We start from the raw sequence: 18,783 nt of genomic DNA, 5'->3' as shown, positions 1-18,783 counted from the left end.
ACATTACCGACCGTTTCCGGACAAGTTCGAAATGTCAAAGTTGCAAAATTGTCCGAAACCTTTGTTTCCTGTAATCTATGGCCGAAAGTGCAGAATACGCACAACGTTGTGTACACTAAATCCATACAAATCTTATTGCAAACATTATTCATAAATAAACATTACTAAATAGTTGAAAAACAGAGGAAAAATTAAAAAATTCGACAAAAGTATTTGTATTTGAAAATTTGCAAAAAATAAACGTTTTTAAAAACGTGTAACAAGATGGAAAACAGTGGTGAAAGTGGCGACGACGGAGGTCCTCTAGGTTCATCGACTTTTCTCGGTGATGGTGGAATGACCGGTAATTATATCGGTGGTGACTTGGAAGGTATGCAAATCAAGAATTTTATTTAACAAACAATTTTTCTCAACCTAATTCAATTGTTATTATCAACAAAAATGCTTGTGCTTGCGTGTTTTGTTTTCATTTTTTTGTTTATTGATTGTTTCTCAAAGTTTCTAAACTTTGAGACACCTACAACTTGAGAGTTTAAACTTTACAGCATTTTAGAGAAAGTCCAAGAGAGTCTTATCTCAACTGTTAATTGCTATTTTAATGATTTTTAAATTCCAAACTATTGTCAATTACAAAAACATAACCTCAAAATCTAAAGGGAAATGTCACTTTCAAACCAGATGATCCAGAAAATACTGACGATTCTAATCATGGAAGTAGTGACCCCCTACAAGGTGGTGGAGGTGGAGGTCGTGCTGGTCCCCTACGAGAACAAGATCGTTTTCTTCCCATAGCAAACGTAGCAAAAATAATGAAGAGGGCAATTCCTGAATCGGGTAAAATAGCCAAGGATGCACGTGAGTGTGTACAAGAATGTGTTTCAGAATTTATCTCATTTATCACGTCGGAAGCAAGCGACAGATGTCATATGGAAAAACGAAAAACCATTAACGGGGAGGATATACTTTTTGCAATGACAACACTCGGTTTTGATAATTACGTTGAACCACTTAAACTTTATTTGCAAAAGTATAGAGAAGCGACAAAAGGTGATAATCCACCGGGAACAACGTCAGGCAATGGCGAAAGAAAAAGTGAATCGGCTCATTCAACAATCTATGAGGAACAACTTTTCACCATACAAGCAGCACCTGACGCAACAACCTCCGATACACCTGTTATCTATAGTTATTCCACATCTGATCAAATGCACTTCCAATTATCTTGATTGTCAACGAATGGCACACCTCTATCTTCCTTTCTTTGAAACTTTAAATAGACATTTTAATTAGAGAGATAGAGAGAGAGAGAGGGGGGAAGTAAAAAAAAGAGTAAATGGAAGTAAATCTTAAATATGTAAAAATAATGAATCTTTTTCTAAACGTGATTGAGTGAATGTAAATGAGTAAAATTCACCTAATAGGGTACTGCGACAATATTTTATTCCTTAAAAAAAAAGTTGAATCGAAAGACTGAATAACCTTGCCAAAATAAAAAAATAGGCAAGAATTACCAAAAGTCCCTTTGACCAAAAAATTGTCGCATAACCTTAATTTTTGTCGCTATTGCAAAGTTAGAAGAAATTTTTTTTTTATTCTATAAAATAACGGGGCGCATGATTGCAAACCAAATTATCATCTTTATAATTGTTATTTAACGGAACTTTAAACTTTATAATCATTTACTCGAATGTAAGGTATCTATAATTTAATGTTAACATTATTACGATATTTATTATTTTTTCCAATTGAAAATAATTAAATAATATAAAATAATTGTATTCTAATTATTTTTTTACAGATTTTCCAAGTATTATAAATATAAATAAATTACAATAAATTTCACACTATGAAATTGTGTGTAATATAAAATTTCTTATGTAGAAATATTATAAAAATATTATAAATAATTTCATTCCTGAGAAGCATTAAATTATTTAAAAAAGTCAAATAAAATTCTACGAAAGAATTCAATTATTTTCGAAAAATTTAATAAAATTTTCTTTTTAGAAGTTTAACTGTTTTTAATGCGATTTCAATATGACTTCTCGAAAAAATTCAGTTTTTTGTTTAAATAATTGAATTCTTTCGATCGAATGTATAATTGTGTTTTTAATAATTATTGAGTACTTCCGAGAAATATTATAAAAATGTTATAAATAATTTCATTCCTGAGAAGAATTAAATTGTTTAAAAAAGTCAAATAAAATTCTACGAAAGAATTAAATTATGTTCAAAAATTTAAATAAAATTTCTTAGAAGAAATCAATTATTTTTAATTAAATTTTTGTCAATTTTCTGTTTGGAAATGAAGGAAACGTAATTAGAAAAAAAATTTTTTTGTAGCAACTTTGAAAAGGTTACATAATTGCAATTTTTTAAAATATTCAATTATGTCTTTTTGAATTTGAACACTGAATTCTCGTAGAGTCTTTGAAAAGAATTGATTTACAGCTGAATTTCCATTGAAACTTTAGAAAATTATTAAGTATTCGAAAAATTATAGTAAAAATCCTATTAAATTATAAACAATTTTAAATATTTATAATACTTTGAAAATCTATAAAAAAATTCGATTAAAAATAAATTATAACAAATATTTCTATTCTCAATATTGTAATAATGTTAATATTAAATTATAGACACCTACCTTTCGAGTAAATGATGATTATTAAGTTTAAATTTTCGATATACGACAATTATAAATATTTTATAAATTTGAGTGAAATCATGCGCTCCAAAATAACTTACACACGGTAGAATTCAAATTTTCTCCAAAGGAATTCGCCTTCGAAATTTTGTGTGTCAGTATTAGACTAAATTCAGATTTAGAAAATAAAAATAAAAGAATTTAACGTTCGTTAAATTAAAAAGTTTTGAAATTGAAAACAATTTTTTGTTTCTGAATGATAAGAAAATAATTTTAAAATATATTGGTTTTACAATAGTAAGACTTAAATAAATAAATACAAAAAGAATTAGAAAACATCAGCTTATTTATTCTCAATTCTCTTTTTTTCAATTAAAGCACTAAAATCGTGTTTTGTTTGTAACTAGTTTATAACAATTCGCGAGTGGATGTTCACGTAATCCGGTAAAATTCGCTCCACTCTGGGTACCGGCAGTAAAATTATGTGTTTTGATTTCATTTTTATTGTAGAAAAAGTTTTTCTTTATTTTGATTAGAATCGGGACCGTCACTCAGGTAATTGGGCAGGTGAAAGTAGGAGTTCGCGTCCTCTTGTCACTGGTGAAACTATACAGGAGGATGAAGGCATTGCCGGTTGAGACAAGGGCGACAGGAGTGAAGCTGTTGGTAGCGACGGTTCCGGCGAGGACACTTCCTCTTTATGTTTCTTGCGATTTTTCTTGGAGACACAGGGACAGGGTTTCCAACGGCAATGCCCGCATGGACATAGACAAATACAGAGGAACACCCGTAGGAAGCAACATAGTAAACCAGCGCAAAGTAGCGATGGTCCAATTAGTCTTAGTTCAGGGCTGAGAAATCCTTTTTCTCCAGTTCCAACGAAGGAAATTACTAGGCCAAGAGCAGTTGTTCCCAGTCCTGCGTAAAGTAGTGTGTTTGCCGCTGCACTCACTTCACCGGTTCGACGAGCACCCGATCCTCCTTCTTCCTCGTCGTCCTCGCCACTGCTTCCATAACAGTAACTCGCATCTCGTATCTAATTTCAATTTAATTAATATCATTCATTTTATTCATATTCACAAATGAAAATGCAATTATATACAATTTTGAAATTTTCAGGCCTCGGATAGTTTGACTTTTTTCGACAATTTGCAGAAAAGACGACTTCTTTCGATTTACTTTCAAAAAATCTCTGACTTTTTTCGACTTTTCTTCAAATTAGGTACCACTCCTTTTTGGTATGAAATGAAAATTATTATGATTTTTATAATATTGGAAAAATAACTGTTAGTAAAATATTAAAAAATATTGATATTATAATAATGATGATATTAATATTTAAATATTTATTTTTCATTAATTTTTCTAAAATAATTAAATTTTCAAAATATATAAATAAAAAGTTTTTAAATAACTGAAATTTTGTAAAATTCTAATGAAAATATTTCCTTAAAATTTTCAAAAATCTAATATTAAACATTTTAATTTTGGATTTTAAAAATAAATAGATTCTCAAAAATTTTAATGAAAAATCATAAAAGAAAATTAATTTTCAAAAAAACTATTAAGAATTATTCCATTAAAACTGTTTGTAAAATATAATTTTTTTTAAATTATCGAAATTTCAAAGAAAACGTTTATTTTAAAAATTTTTAAATAAAATTCTTTAAAAACTTGATTAGTCTTTTAATTTTTTAATAAATTCTTTTAAAATTCTATTATTTTCAAAAAATAACATTATTATCTGTAAGTATCAGGGTGTCTAGCGAACCGGGAATCCGGGAAAAACCGGGAAAACCCCGGGAATTTTTTTTTTCCCGGGAAAAACCGGGAAACCCCCGGGAATTTTCTTTTAAATCCGGGAATTTTTTTATGAAGTACTTTATTATGTTGTTGGAAAAAATAGTTACATTTTTTCAACGCGTAACTTAATTTTTTTTTAATTTCGAATTGTATATTGATTCTCTTCGTATATTAGACAATGTTTTATTATTGTCCAATTAAGACCTAACTTATATGGGAAATGATTTTCGATGTGACAATCCAGTGGGCAAAAAACCATCATTGTTTTAAAAACGTTCCAAAAATGTTTTTAGAACGTTTCATGTCTGCCAAATAATGTTCCAAAAACGTTCCATTGCTTTTAAAACGTTTTAGAAACATATAACGTTATTGGGACGTTATTTGGCAGACATGAAACGTTCTAAAAACATTTTTGGAACGTTTTTAAAACAATGATGGTTTTTTGCCCACTGGGAAGCTTGTGCCAAATTTTTACAGTGATGCGACACCTGTTTTTGATTTTAAACATGAAATTACCGTCAAGTAAATCACAATACAATTCTTATTATAAGTTTTACAAATATTACGATTAAATTTACTGTAAAATTTTAGTTTTCAATTATCCGGGAAAATTATTTACATACCGGGAAAAAACCGGGAAAACCCCGGGAATTTTATATTTCTAAATTACTAGACACCCTGAGTATATAAATTAACATTTATGAAAAATATTATGCTTTTTTGTACTTATCCTTAAAATTTTTCAAAAATCACAAATTTAATGTTTGTAATTAAAATTCTTCCAAAATCTTCATTATTTTTTAATATTTTCCAATAACTCCTTTTATAAATTCAATTATTGTTAAAAAATTGTAATTAATTTTCAATTATTTGGAAATTATTCAATTTTATATAATTAAAAAATTCTATTATCTATATTATCAATGAAAAATTACTTTAAAATATTTTTAAAATACTAATTTTAAGAGTTTTTATTATATTTTCTTAAAAATTTGAGTATATTTTAAATATTTTTCGTTAAATATTTTTAATAATTCCCATTTAACAACTTTAAAAATAAGAAAAATTCTTTAAAAAATTAATTATTATTTCAAATTGTAAAAAAATTCTCTAAAATCAATTACTTTCGAAAAATGACATTACAATATTGTTAAGCAATTAATTCTTAAAATTTTTTTTGGCATAATTTTTTAAAATTCAATTATCTACAAAATTTAAATTTCAATATTATACTTTCATTAAAATTTTTCAAAAATCGTCAATTTTTATAGATTTGTAATTAAACTATTTTCAAAAATTTAATACTTTTAAATATTTTCCGAAAATTCTTTTAAAAAATTCAATTGTTGTCAAAAAAAAGTTACTAAATTTCAATGATTTGGAAATTTTTCAATTATATATAAATAAAAAATCTATTATCATTCAAAAATGATTTAAAATCGTTTTTAAAAAACTAATTTTAAGAATATTTTTTTAAAATTTGACTATTTTCAATATTTTTCTTTTTACAAATTTTCAATAATTTCTATCTAAATAATTTTAAAATTTCAAAAAGTTTTTTACCCAGTAAAAAAAAACTAATTCAAATGAATTGAAACGAATTAACATTTTTGGTAGGCTCCAATTCGTATTTGTCACAAAGCGGGATTCACTCAAGCTCTTTGTATATTCAATTGAATTTAATTCAATTTGTACCAATTTGTCCAAACGAATTCGCATTCGAAAGAAATGGCCAAGGAATGCATTGAATTCGTGCTAACGAATTGAAAAAAATTAAAGGCTCAAAACTTGTCCAGTGAATTGGTACGGATAGAAGGTTCGGAAGTTCAATACAGTTTCACGAATTCAGGAAAATTGCATCATGGCTCCAATTCGTATTTGTCACAAAGCGGGATTCACGAAAGCTCTTTGTGAATTCTTTTTAATTCATTTCAATTAGTTTTCGTTTACTGGGTAGTTACAAATATTATGAGAAATTGAACTGTTATATTTGAATAATATTTAGAGGAAAATAATTAAATTTTCTACGGATTGCAATTTTAATTTTTAGAAATAATGAAATTTCGCAGATTGTTTGAAATTTGGAATTTAAATTTCTGTGGAATATTAAATAACGTAATATAAATATTTTTATTTGAGAAAATTTTTTCATTTTTGAATAATTGAATATAGAAATTAATTTTAATTCACTTCTATTTTTTTTGTTAGAGAGTCAGGAATTTTTGTACAAAATAATCAACTTTTTTGAATCCTTAAGGGCATTTGAACCTTGATGACGTTACACTTTGTGCAAAGCATGTGTGACGTCATCAAGGTTCAAATGCCCTTAACGGACTTTTTTTTGGGTCTTACAGTCGATCCGAGGCTTGAACTTTAATTTTCTTTTTTTTTTTGCATAATATATTTTTAGAATAGAAGCGAAATTAAAGTGAAATCATCATAATAGGAAAAAGTTGGCAGGACCTCAGATAAAAAAGTTGGAAAGCTCACTTCCCAGCTTTTTTTTCTCTCATCTCTCTTTCTTTTGTGATTTATCGGTGATATTTTTATGAGCACATTACCCTGTTTCTTTTCATCCATCGGCGATGGGCTTCGCATTGTTTGGTTTTGTAGCCTTCTCGTGAGCCTTGTGGAGAGACTGGGGATTCTAGATGAGGAGATCGATTGCATCCTTGCCATGCTGCCTTACTCGACGCTTGTCCACCGCACTGTAACAATTTCTCAATTTATTTCTATCAAGAATAATAATTACGTCAACGTGAAACTTTTTTTCTTAAATCAACAAGTTTCTTACTAAAGTTTTCTGGTACAGTGTCCTTTAGTCGTATACTTGAGACATAAGAATTTATCAGTATATATAGTAAAAATTTTATGACTACGATTTTTTTCCAGAAAATTTAAAAAAAAAGAAGGAGAATTTTAGCATCGCGCCGCATTTTTTCTTTTTTTAAAAAAAGGAAATTTGAAGAATAATTTTATTAAAAAAGAAAGAAAAATTATTTTAAAAAAAGCATGCGGACAAAACTTTCACTCCTGCCACTCTCACAAATAAATATACAACTACACTACACAAATACATTAAAACAATTGTTGTACACTACATTTTTTTTTGTTTTATTTTTGTTTTAAAAAGTGATTTTTCTTTTTGCAAGTTGTTTGCAATTGCAGAAAAGCAATTTGACTAATAAAAAAAAAATTATTTACTTTAACATCTATTTCTAGTGCTTGTACTTTTCTAACTTTGAAGACATTTATTTCTTTTTTCTTGAATAAATTTTGTTATTTTAAACCGATTTTTGGAAAAAACAGGGTTGCCACAAAAAATTAATTTTGTTCTTCCCTGATTTCCAGACAAAATTTTGATTTTTTCCCTGACCCTAAAGAAAATTTCGATTCACTCTAAAAATTATTAGATACTTAAAAAAATTTTCTATTACTAATTACCAATTTTTTTTAATTGTAAAATTATTCGAAAACGTGAAAAAATTTTTTTTTTGTAAATAAATATTTAATCATTATTATTTTTCCATAGAAATTAAGATTTTCAGAAATTTTAAATTCAAAAACTTATAAGAATATTATTAGAAATCATGAAGATATCAATTACTCCGAGTCTTCGACTCGGAGTAATTGATATCTTCATGTTTTCTAATAATTTAAATTTCCATAAAATTTAAAAAAAAATTAAACTATTTACAAAAAATTTAATAAAATCCTTCGCAAAAATTCATTATTTTCATAAATAATAAAATTTTCCAGTCTTCGACTCGGAGTAATTGATATCTTCATGTTTTCTAATAATTTAAATTTCCATAAAATTTAAAAAAAAATTAAACTATTTACAAAAAATTTAATAAAATCCTTCGCAAAAATTCATTATTTTCATAAATAATAAAATTTTCCAGAGGATTTCAATTATTTTTAATAAAATTTTAAATAAATTCCTCGAAAAATGTAATTATTTTCAAAAATTATTGGCAAGAATTCAATTACATTTTACAAATAATGAAATTCTTCGCTGAAATTCAAATATTTTCGAAATCTGCTATTTTAATCAAATTTTTCAAAAGAATTCAATTATTTAAAAAAAAATGTAGGTAATAAAATTCGTTGCAAGAATTCAATTATTTTCATAAATAATAAAATTCTTCACAGGATTTCAATTATTTAAAAAAAATTGTAATAAAAATTCGTTGCAAGAATTCAATTATATTCATAAAAAATCAAATTCTTCACAGGATTTCAATTATTTTTAAAAATGTAACAAAAATTCCTAAATGATTAAATTTAATTATTTAAAAATTTTTATTAAAATTATTCGAAAAAAATCAATTATCAATTATTTTTTATAGTTATTGCAAAAGTTCCTTGCAAATTTTTAAATCCATTTGTTTACAATTCAATTTTACGAAATTTCGATTATTCAAAAATCCTTCAATTAAATATTCAAAAAATAAAAACTTGAAATAATTTTTAAAAAAATTCAATTGAACTTTTTCAAAAAAAATTAATTCTACAGAATTGTCAGTTAAAAGTATTAAAAATTTAAATTTTCAAAGATTTTAATTTGAAACCTTTTCAAAATTCAATTATTTCTAAAAATTCATGTCACAATGCTTTTAATAGATACTTATTCAATTATTATCAGAAAAGTTTAACTGAAATTCATTTTTAAATAAATTTTTATTATAAAATTCTACGAGAAATCAATTATTTAAATACGAAAATAAATAATTTATTGAATAATTGAATGTTACTCAAAATTAAATTCTCATATAAAATTTATCAACAAATTTTTAAATAATTGAAATTTTTCAACCAATTTTAATAAAATTTTTAAGAATAATTAAATTTTTGGAAGAATTAGATTAAAATTGTATTAAAAATAATTGAAATTCTGCAACAAGTTTTATTATTCATGACAATATTTGAATCTCTGTAAAAAATTTGATTATTTATGAAAATAATTGAATTATTGCGAAGAAATTTATAAAAAAAAATTTGTAAATAGCTGAATTCCTGTGAAATTTTTATTATTTATAAAAATAATTTAATGTTTGCTTAGAATTTTATCAAAATTTTTTTTAAATAATTGAATTCTTTTGGAAAATGTTATTAAAATAGTAGATATTGAAAATCATTGAATGATGAGGAAATTTTTTTGAAAATAATTGAATATTTGCCAAGAATTTTATTAAAATTTTTGATAATAATTAAATGTTTTCCAGTACTTTAATAAAAATGCCCGACTTTTCCCTGATTTCCCTGACCTGTGGCAACCCTGAAAAAAGAATTCATGCAAAATTAAAATACTCTCTTTTACTCCAAAACGATGAAGTCGAAAAAAAGCTTACAAGTTTATTTTCGTTCCTTTGTTTTTATTCAATGAAAAAAATAATAATGACATGCAAATGACAAACACGTTTCTTGCAATCAGTACCGTTTTCAATTAATATCCATCATCGGACAAAATCGTAGTTCCAAATTGATATTATATTTCAGTTTCCCTTCTGTATTTTAATTATATTCTGAAATGTTTAAATTAATTCAATTCAATTTTAATTATTATTATTATTTCAGGTATATTTAACTTGCTTCACTCTCAATAACACAACAACAACAGAGAAAAAAAAAATTGTACACACAACACAACGAATTTTTTTTTTTTACAATTAAAAAAAATCTTCGCTTTTCTTTTTTTGAGAAATTTTTTTGTTATATATATATTTTTTTTTTTGAATGAAATAAAATTCCTGAAGGATTTGTTAAAAATTTGGAAGAAAGAAAAAAAAATGAATTAAAAAGGGGGAAAAAACAAATCTAATTACACATTGAAAAGTTCTTGACGGGAGACGTGGATCGAATTCCTGAAAACTGTTCCTCTTCGACTGAAGATTAGAGGGCAGGATACTTACCCCGTAAGCGTAAGATTTCGGGGGATATCGTGGAAGCGGCGGGATGAGTCTGGTGGCCAAGTTGGAGGGTAGTTCTCTAAAGTTCACTCTCTTACCCCCCTTTAATCGTTGCTTCTCCCTTCTAATTAACAGAGCCGCCTGCATCCCGTTTATTCATTTACAACAGCTACAGTTATTTAAAAAAATTAACTGTTTTTTTCTTTGTCGACGACGTCTTTTTGTTTCATCGATGATAAAAAACTATATAGATTTTCTAAATTCTAAATTCTCTCTCTCTCATTTTCTCCGTTTTTTGTTAAATTTTTTTATTTCTTTTTTTTTTTTGAAAAAATATTTTTGATGCTTTTTTCTCTTTCTCTCTCTTCAGTTTTCCTTTAATATCTGAATTTTGAATTTATTTTGAGAGTTGGTTCGCTGGTAAGCGGACGTAGAAACGTAGGCCATACCAGATTGATTGTTCCATCACGTTCCACATGACGCATCGTCCAAGCGAATCCACCAAACATGATTTTGGTCTCTATTCTAAATATTCCTAAAAAATATATTTATATCTATTTGTTCATTCCTATGATTCGTCGATTCGCTTCATTTTTATTTTTATTTTTTTTTTTTTTATTAAAGATTAAAGAATAATACTGCGAGCGTCATCGTGGCGTGAAAATGACAACCCACTCGATGTCCATATTTTGATTTTAATTTTCTTCAGCATTGTCCCAATCAGCTATTTTTTGACTAAAGCTCGAAAAAATTAGCTCTCGAAGGATGTGTTCTAAAAATTCTACAAACAGAAAACAAAAAGTATGTTAAAAAAAGGAAAATTGAAAGAAAAGAAAATTAGAAATTGAAATGAAAGAAAAAAAGAATGAATTAAATTATTTTTTTTTTCTTTGAATATGAATAATTATGAAAAATTTCCCTTGTCGTTTGTTTGAACAGCAGAGTTCCCATAGGTCAGAGAAATTAGTATGGATTGTAGGGAAAAGTCAGGAAATTGTATCAAAAGTATTGGAAAAATATTAAATTTCTAGAATTTTGATGTCAGTCTTTAAAAATATTGAAAGCTCTTGAATTTTTTGTTTTTTTCTTATAAAATTTGAAATAAAAAATAATAATAATAATTGAATTTTAAAGAATATGAAATTTAATTTATTAGGTATAATATAAATAATTTAATTCTTGAAGAAGAATCATAAAATTATTATTTGAAAATTATTTAGTAAATAATTTTTTTTTAAATTCAAAAAATAATTTAATTTTTATAAATTTACTTTTACATATAATTAATTGAATTTCAAAAGATTTCAAATTAAAGTTTCAGAAAATTTGAATTAAAATTTGATCATTTCAATAATTTTAATTAAAAATCCAAGAAACAATTTAATGTAGTAGATTTGCGTTTACAATTTTTAGAATTAATGGAATTTCAAATTAAAATTTCAGAAAATTTAAATTAGAATTTTATAATTTTACTTAAAAAATCTATAAATAATTTTTTTATTAAAGTTGCGTTTACAATTTTTTTAAATAATTAAATTTTAAAAGTTTTCCGTATTTTATTATATGTTTGAATGTTTAAATTTAAAATTTATGTAGAAAAATGTAGAAAAATAATAATAATTAAATATTTATTTGTAAAACATTTTTAAAATCTGTTGTTTATAAATTATTTAGTTAATAATATTTTATTTGAAAATTCCAAAAATAGATTTGCGTTTATTGATTTTTATTTTAATCATTTAAAATTTTATTTAAAAAATTTTTATTTTAATTGTTATTTTTAATTATGTTATTTTCAATTGATTTCAAATTAAAGTCTTAGAAAATTCAAATTCGAGTTTAATAATTTTACTGAATTATTTGATAATTTTACTTAAAAATTGCGTTTACAATTCTTATAAATAATTGATTTTTAAAAAGTTTCAAATTGAAGTTTCAGAAAATTTGAATTTTAAAAAACTTTTATTGTAAAATCCGAATAAGTTAGTTTTATTTAACAATTTTTATTCAATTTTTCTTTAAATTATATGAATTTTTAAAAAAACTTTTACAAAAAGACTGAAAATATTTTATTTAGAGAAGAATAAATTTTAGTCAAAAACTCTAAAAAATAATTTTATTTTAGAGAAGTTACAAATAATAGTAATTTTTAAAAATAAATTATTTTTGAAAAGATTTTAAATTTAAATCTTTGAAAATCTCTATTTTTAATACTTTTAATTAATAATTCTACAAAACTGTTCTTTTTAAATTTTAATTCAATTTTTTTTTTTAAATTATCTGAATTTTGTATTTTTTAATAGTAGATTTAATTTAAGAATTTCCGAATAAAATATTATTAAAATAGATTTGTAAACAAGTGTATTTCAACATTAATTTAGTTGAATTTTCTTTATTTTCTGAATAATTGGATTCTTAAAAAACTTTTTGTCAAAACTTATTAAAAATAATTGATTTACAGAAGAATTTTGTTCAAAATTTCCAAAAATTGATTGAAAATAATTTTGAAGAAGTTAGCAATTTTGATAAATTATCAAATTTCAAAAAGGTTTGATATTAAAATTTTTTTTTAAATCTTAATTCCAAGGGAAAAATAATAATTATTAGATATTTATTCAAGAAAACAATTATTGATGTTTTTGAATAATTTTACACTTGAGAAAATTTGTAAATAAAAGTATGAGAATATTTTTAATCATTATTTAGAGTGAAGAAGAATATTTTTTGGAGTTAGGGGGGAAAAATAAAAAATCTTTCTGGAATTAAAGGTAAATGTCAGGGAAAAACAAACTCAAATTTTTGCTGAACGAGATTTTCGAGAAAAACAAAAATTAAAGAGGTGAAAAAAAATTGGAACAGTGCTTTAAAAATGAATTTTTGAAATTTTTGTTAGTGTCAATCCGCCTACCGGCGAACCTGGAGTGTTATTATTTATCATCATCATCATCATCATTGTTGTTGTCGTCGTCGTCGTCGCCGCCACCAGACAGCCGATTAAGAACTTTATAGAAAATTGAGGGTGCCGATTTTTAAATTTGCAGTGCATCACGACTATTACGTGTCGATTGTTCTTTTTTTTAAAAGTGGTTTACTTTTTTTTTACTAAGAGATAGTGAAAGAAAAATGCGGCATCTTGTTCTTCGTAGCCGTGAAAGTGATCTAAGGTCGGCTCCAGGAGAGACAACTTCCCAGGTGTTTTCTCCAATTTATCAATTTTATACATTTTATAAATTTTATAAATTTTCTCCATTCTTCTAGTATTTTTCTGATCCATTCATTAATTTGAATTTTTTTCCTTTTTCATATGTATAAATTTTACAATTTTATCCGCAGTATTAAAGTTTGAGATTTCATAAAGAATTTGTAAATTCATTAAGTGGGTATTATTACGAACTGAAATATTAAACAAAAATAGAATGTCTTTAGTTTAAGTGGTTCTTGTAATAAAAGGAATGAATACAATTTCAACTATACATGTCTTCGCTTCGCAAAGTTTCAGAAGTTTGAATCTAGGTCTTAAAAACAAGTTAGAAACAAATATGGTTCAGGTCAAGTTATAGTTCTGGGATAAGAAGTCAATGAATTCTACTGTTCTCGAGAAAAACAAATTTTGTTTGTTTGGAAATGAATTTTTGGTTTTCTTTTTTAAAGGGAGAACCTGGGAAGTGTCAACCCGAATCCAAGTGAGCAGGCAGTGGTACCCACCTGTAATTCTGTAGCAGAAGGCGAGACTCGAAGGTCGAGGATGGAAGGCGGTGGAAATGGGAAATTTGACGATTTATTTGGCCTTGGACTTGGAGATTCTAGGGATAGTGGCGGTGGTGAAATGGGAAATTGTATAGGAGAGACTGGGGCCAATTGCTGGCACCTTTCAACCCGACGTCGTCGTTCTATACTCGAATGGAAGGCGCACGAAGGTGGTGGTGCTGATAGTGTTGAAGATGATTGTGGTCGAGCAACTACATGTGGACGTGAGAATTTTCTCGTGTGACTAGTTGCTGGAGCAGTTTTGATCCTGGCCGCAGCTGCAGCTGATGCAGTCGCAACATCCGACCGCTTGTTCAGCTGCAACCGCTTTTGCTTTCTCCTGTTGGCGATAGAAGCACCACCCGCTGCTGCATACATCCCGCTATTTCTTCCTCGTCCCCGAAATCTCCTCTGGTTCCCGCTTTAACGCCTTCGGGACAGGCGATTTCCGGTTACGAATAAATTTTCACCATGATGGGCTGCAAATGCAAGAAATGTGACGGCGCACTGCGCCTTTAAGATACCCTACTCTCTCTCACTAACGAGACTTATTTTTGTGCACATCGAATAATAATCACGACTACCAAATTCTCTACTACTCGCTTATTTCAAACATTAATAAGCATTCAACTCCTTTTTAATTTCTGACTTTTAGAAACTTCTTTACTCCAACTCTTTTTCCATATCGGACCGAATTTAAAGAAAAACTGAAATCATTATTTTGTCATTATCGAAAATTGAATTCAACTAGGAAGCTTTTTTTTACTGTCAACATAAAGTATATAATCAAAAGAGGAAGATATAAGAAAAATATTCGAAAAATACCAAAATCAGCTACTAAAGATTGGTGCAATTTTTAAGTATTCAAAAAATCAGTTGATAAATTGGAGCAATGCAATTTTTTCTTTCATTCAGAACTAGATCGATCCAACATGCTAAAAATTCAAAGAAACCTGCCTTTCCAAAAATTTTCAAAATCATGCAAATTTTTCCTCTTGGAATAACGAATATTAAAATCAATCTAATGGAACACGATTCGTAAAAAAAATCCACAAACCAAAGCAAGAACGAAAAAAAAAATGTTTCTGTAGAAAAAATAGAATACAAAAAAAAAATATTATTTTCCATATCGACTATGTAATATTTTATAACTCTATACTTTTATGCAAACAACGCAATTTATTTCCTGCTTCTGATTTATCTTTTTTATCGAAAATTTATCTATTAGAACGATCGAGGTTAACAGACTTGTAGCGAAAAGAATGAGGTCAAGTTTCTATACAACAAAATAATAAAAAGGTTTTTTTTTTCGATACGAAATTAGAAGAGAGAAAAAAAAACCTCCGTCGAATTTTATGAGTGAATTGAAAATATTTCCGATATTAATTTTAGCCCTTTTGTCTCCCGTTCACAAAAACCCCTTTTTTCTTTTGATTAATTAAATAAAATTTAGAAATTGCGTGACAATAATCGGAAAACGAAAATATACCACAGGGCGTGACCTATTTTTGAAAAAACACAAAACAAAATGAATGTAGGACAAGTCAATCGTTTTTTTTCGATCTAGAGCAAAGAAAATAAGTAAAATTAACTATTTTTAAACTAACATTTTCGAAAGTAAAAAGAAAAGACATTAAAAATCTACAGAGACTAAAAAACTCAAATCTTGCTTACATAAAGAAAAGAATATTTCAACTTTACAACTCATGAATTATTCAAATTATTATCCATCATAAATCTATTTCTTTCTTTTTTTACAAAGTATGAAATATTCTTTTTTTTAAAAGTATTTCACCATGTCCTGGAAAATTGTGTGATTAGTTGTCTACGAAAATATGTATAAAATATGTATGAAATTGTATTAAAGCATAACATGCTAAATCGACAAAGTGACAGGAGTAAGCACGAGAATTATTGTAAAAAAAAGGAAAAAAATATTGAACGTGCACGAGAAAGCGAAGCAAGCGTGGAGGTGTAATTATTTCGAACCAGAGATCGAGGAACGATACCAATCAGTGTCCTCTGTCCTTATTAAATAAAAAAAATACTTTTTTTTAAAAGGTGAGCTTTTTTTCTAATCATCTACAAAGTAGCGTTTTACTCAAATTTTTTTCACTAAAAAGAAAGGCTGGCTGGTGGCCCTGGTGCGATCAAATATTTATCAATTTGTTCGCAGTTTTTCACATCTTAAAAATAAAATAAGATTTCTGCTATTTTTTTTTTTTTTTTTTTTGAAAACGATGAAATAAGATCCCCGACACCTCCGATTGGAAGGGAAAAGAACAAGGGTCTCGCCAACGATAGCAGTGTCAACAAACGGCCACATCAACAGCAACATCAACAAAAAAAAAAAAAAATGAAAAAAAAACCTGTTCTCTAACTCGATCTGGTGCAAAAGTTGCCAAACAATCTTGATCCAAAAATTTTTCTCTTTAAAAAAAAATTATAAACAATTATATCTTGTCAATTATCTTAAAGATATTTTACTTTCAAACTTTTTTTACCTTGATCCACAAAACTTTTTTATGACTTAGCTTAGAGTCATTTGCAATTGCAATTAATCTAGATATACAAATTCCCATTCGAACTACAAGAAAAGTTTAAGCAAAAAGAATAAAATTTTATTTCTTTTTTTAAATTGAGAAAAATTTTCAGATCTTATAAAACTTTCGATCGCACGGAGAATCGTGTGATGCAAAAGTTTCATTAAAAATTCGAACTTATTTGCACCAGGGCGAATTAGATGAAAAAAACAGGCACCCCTTTTCTTTTTCTTTTTTTCTTTAAGTATTTTTTTAAAAGACACACTGAAATTATTTCTGCGTTCGTACCGACGCTTGGGAATACCAGAGCTGCCTTTTTGGTCTGCTTAGGGTGACATTTCGCGTAAAAATAGGGAAAAATGAGAATGAGCACTCGCGATCGCGACGTGCCAACAAAATAGTGCGTTTAATGGTCTCATTTTTTTCTCTCTTTTTTTTTTTTTTGTTTCTTTCTTTCAAAATTCACTTTCGAATAGTTTGCCAAACGGGAACGACCAGATTACGACAAGAAGTCGTCGATTAGGGGCACGAACGCGAGACACGTTACTTCCCCATGTTCTGGCAAGTTTCCAGTACCACCACTCCACCCTTGGTCACCACCATCTTCGATAGTTCGCGCATCGAGTCTTCGACAGCGCGCGCCGCGGAAACCAAAGAGAGATCTGTGTCGAGTATGCCACACAAAAACCAAGAACCACCCTCGACGAATTTTCGATTCTAGGCCGTGTATTGCTTCCGCGCCCTCCGCCTGACAGTGACGCCCCGACAACACTTCGGCTCTTAGTCGATATTTCACTCACCTTGTGACCTTTCGCCTATTCCACGATATGAACGTGACTAATGTACATCTGATATACTGCTAACAGTCCTTCACTGTTTTAAAAAAAAATCCCCTTTCGACTCAGGGGCCAAAATCTGAAAGAATAAAATTATCGATTAATCATTTTTCTTTCCTTTTATTCTTTGCATTACGTTTTAATATTTTTTATCTAATGGCCTTTAAAGCGGATCTCAACAGTTGCGAATAATCAATAAATTCGAAAAATTTCCATAAGAAATTTATACTAAAGTGCTTTTCCACTTTACCCTCTCTTATCAAACTAATCTCTTTAATTGATCATTCTCACTAAATCTCATGTTTTAAAAGTACTCCTATAATTTAAAATACACTTAAATCTTAAGCCATTGGAAAAAACTACTAAAAAATAATTCAAACTAAAACTAATATCGAAAAAAAGTAAAACGATAAAAAATTGAATAAATAAAATTTGGTTGGAAATCTAAAGAAGAAATTAAAAACTTACAAGAATTAATATTGCGAGCTTTTGTTTTTCTTTGTAATTCAAATAAATCGCACAGGTTTGAAACAGAACGTTGCGCATGTACATTAAGTCCGCCTACTTAATTTTCCGTTCCTGTAATAAAAGAAAACAAATTTTACTAATTGATATAATTTTACTATTCTGAAGGGAAAAAAATGTATTTTATTTTCTTACCTGAGAGGTGTTTCGTTGAATATTATAACTTTCGTCATTCTTCAAATGTCGAGTGTATGTAAATTATTTTTTCAAATGTGTACCTTTCACGAAATAGTGGAAAATCGATTTTCCATGGCTCAGCAATTTTTATATTTTCTCAGTGACTAATGAATTTCTTTTTTTTCAATTTCATTTATTAATTCCAAATCAATTTCATTAAAATTATATAGTAAATTTCATCCGAATTTCATTAAATTAAAAATATTCTTCATCCAAAGTTAAAATAAATTTCATCCATAGTTAAAATAAATTTCATCCAAACTTAAAAAAAAGTTCATTCGAATTTCAAATAAATTTCAGTTCTTGAGAATATAACAAATTAGTTTTAATTAACTTTTTCAAATTTCTGAAGTCTTTTTCTGAGAAAAAGGTTTTTCAAATGTATGAGAACTCCTTTAAAATTTCTTCTTGTCTTTTTCGGGTCAATTTCAAAATATTTTGCCTCCTAAGGAAGCTTTGAATTCCTAAACTTTTGGATAAATTTCAAATTTTTGCTAAATTCTTTTCTTTTGATCTTTTTGGAGTAGGAAGGACATGAAATTAGTAAATCTTTCTGTAAGCAATTTGAGTTATTTAGTTTGGTAAAAGTAAAC

General features: G+C 26.9%; 2 protein-coding genes across 5 annotated transcripts; one reads left to right on the top strand and one right to left on the bottom strand.

Moving 5' to 3' along the window:
- The first annotated feature begins 85 nt into the window (after positions 1–85).
- Positions 86–1,820, top strand: LOC122511062 (nuclear transcription factor Y subunit B-4). The gene is made up of 2 exons (XM_043626098.1): positions 86–370; positions 679–1,820. Exons 1-2 carry the CDS (start codon positions 265–267, stop codon positions 1,224–1,226), a joined length of 654 nt encoding a protein of 217 aa, XP_043482033.1. The 5' UTR covers positions 86–264; the 3' UTR covers positions 1,227–1,820.
- Positions 1,821–2,967: 1,147 nt separating this feature from the next.
- LOC122511061 lies at positions 2,968–18,337 on the bottom strand. Of its 4 annotated transcripts, XM_043626094.1 has the most exons (6): positions 18,149–18,337; positions 17,957–18,067; positions 17,453–17,567; positions 10,279–11,143; positions 7,012–7,158; positions 2,968–3,683 (listed from the first exon to the last, which is right to left on the bottom strand). In XM_043626094.1, exons 4-6 carry the CDS (start codon positions 10,507–10,509, stop codon positions 3,195–3,197), a joined length of 867 nt encoding a protein of 288 aa, XP_043482029.1. In that variant the 5' UTR covers positions 10,510–11,143; positions 17,453–17,567; positions 17,957–18,067; positions 18,149–18,337; the 3' UTR covers positions 2,968–3,194. The 4 variants fall into 4 exon arrangements, with proteins under 4 accessions (XP_043482029.1, XP_043482030.1, XP_043482032.1 ...); XM_043626095.1 differs by having other exon boundaries at positions 17,957–18,337; XM_043626097.1 differs by lacking the exons at positions 17,453–17,567; positions 17,957–18,067; positions 18,149–18,337 and adding an exon at positions 16,941–17,415.
- Between the last annotated feature and the right edge of the window lie 446 nt (positions 18,338–18,783).

Source organism: Leptopilina heterotoma, unplaced genomic scaffold (assembly GCF_015476425.1).
Source record: "Leptopilina heterotoma isolate Lh14 unplaced genomic scaffold, ASM1547642v1 Lhet_80, whole genome shotgun sequence".
In the NCBI taxonomy this organism is placed as follows: Eukaryota; Metazoa; Arthropoda; class Insecta; order Hymenoptera; family Figitidae; genus Leptopilina; species Leptopilina heterotoma.
Note: the sequence above shows the minus strand (reverse complement) of the source record. Positions and strands in the feature narration are given on the sequence as shown.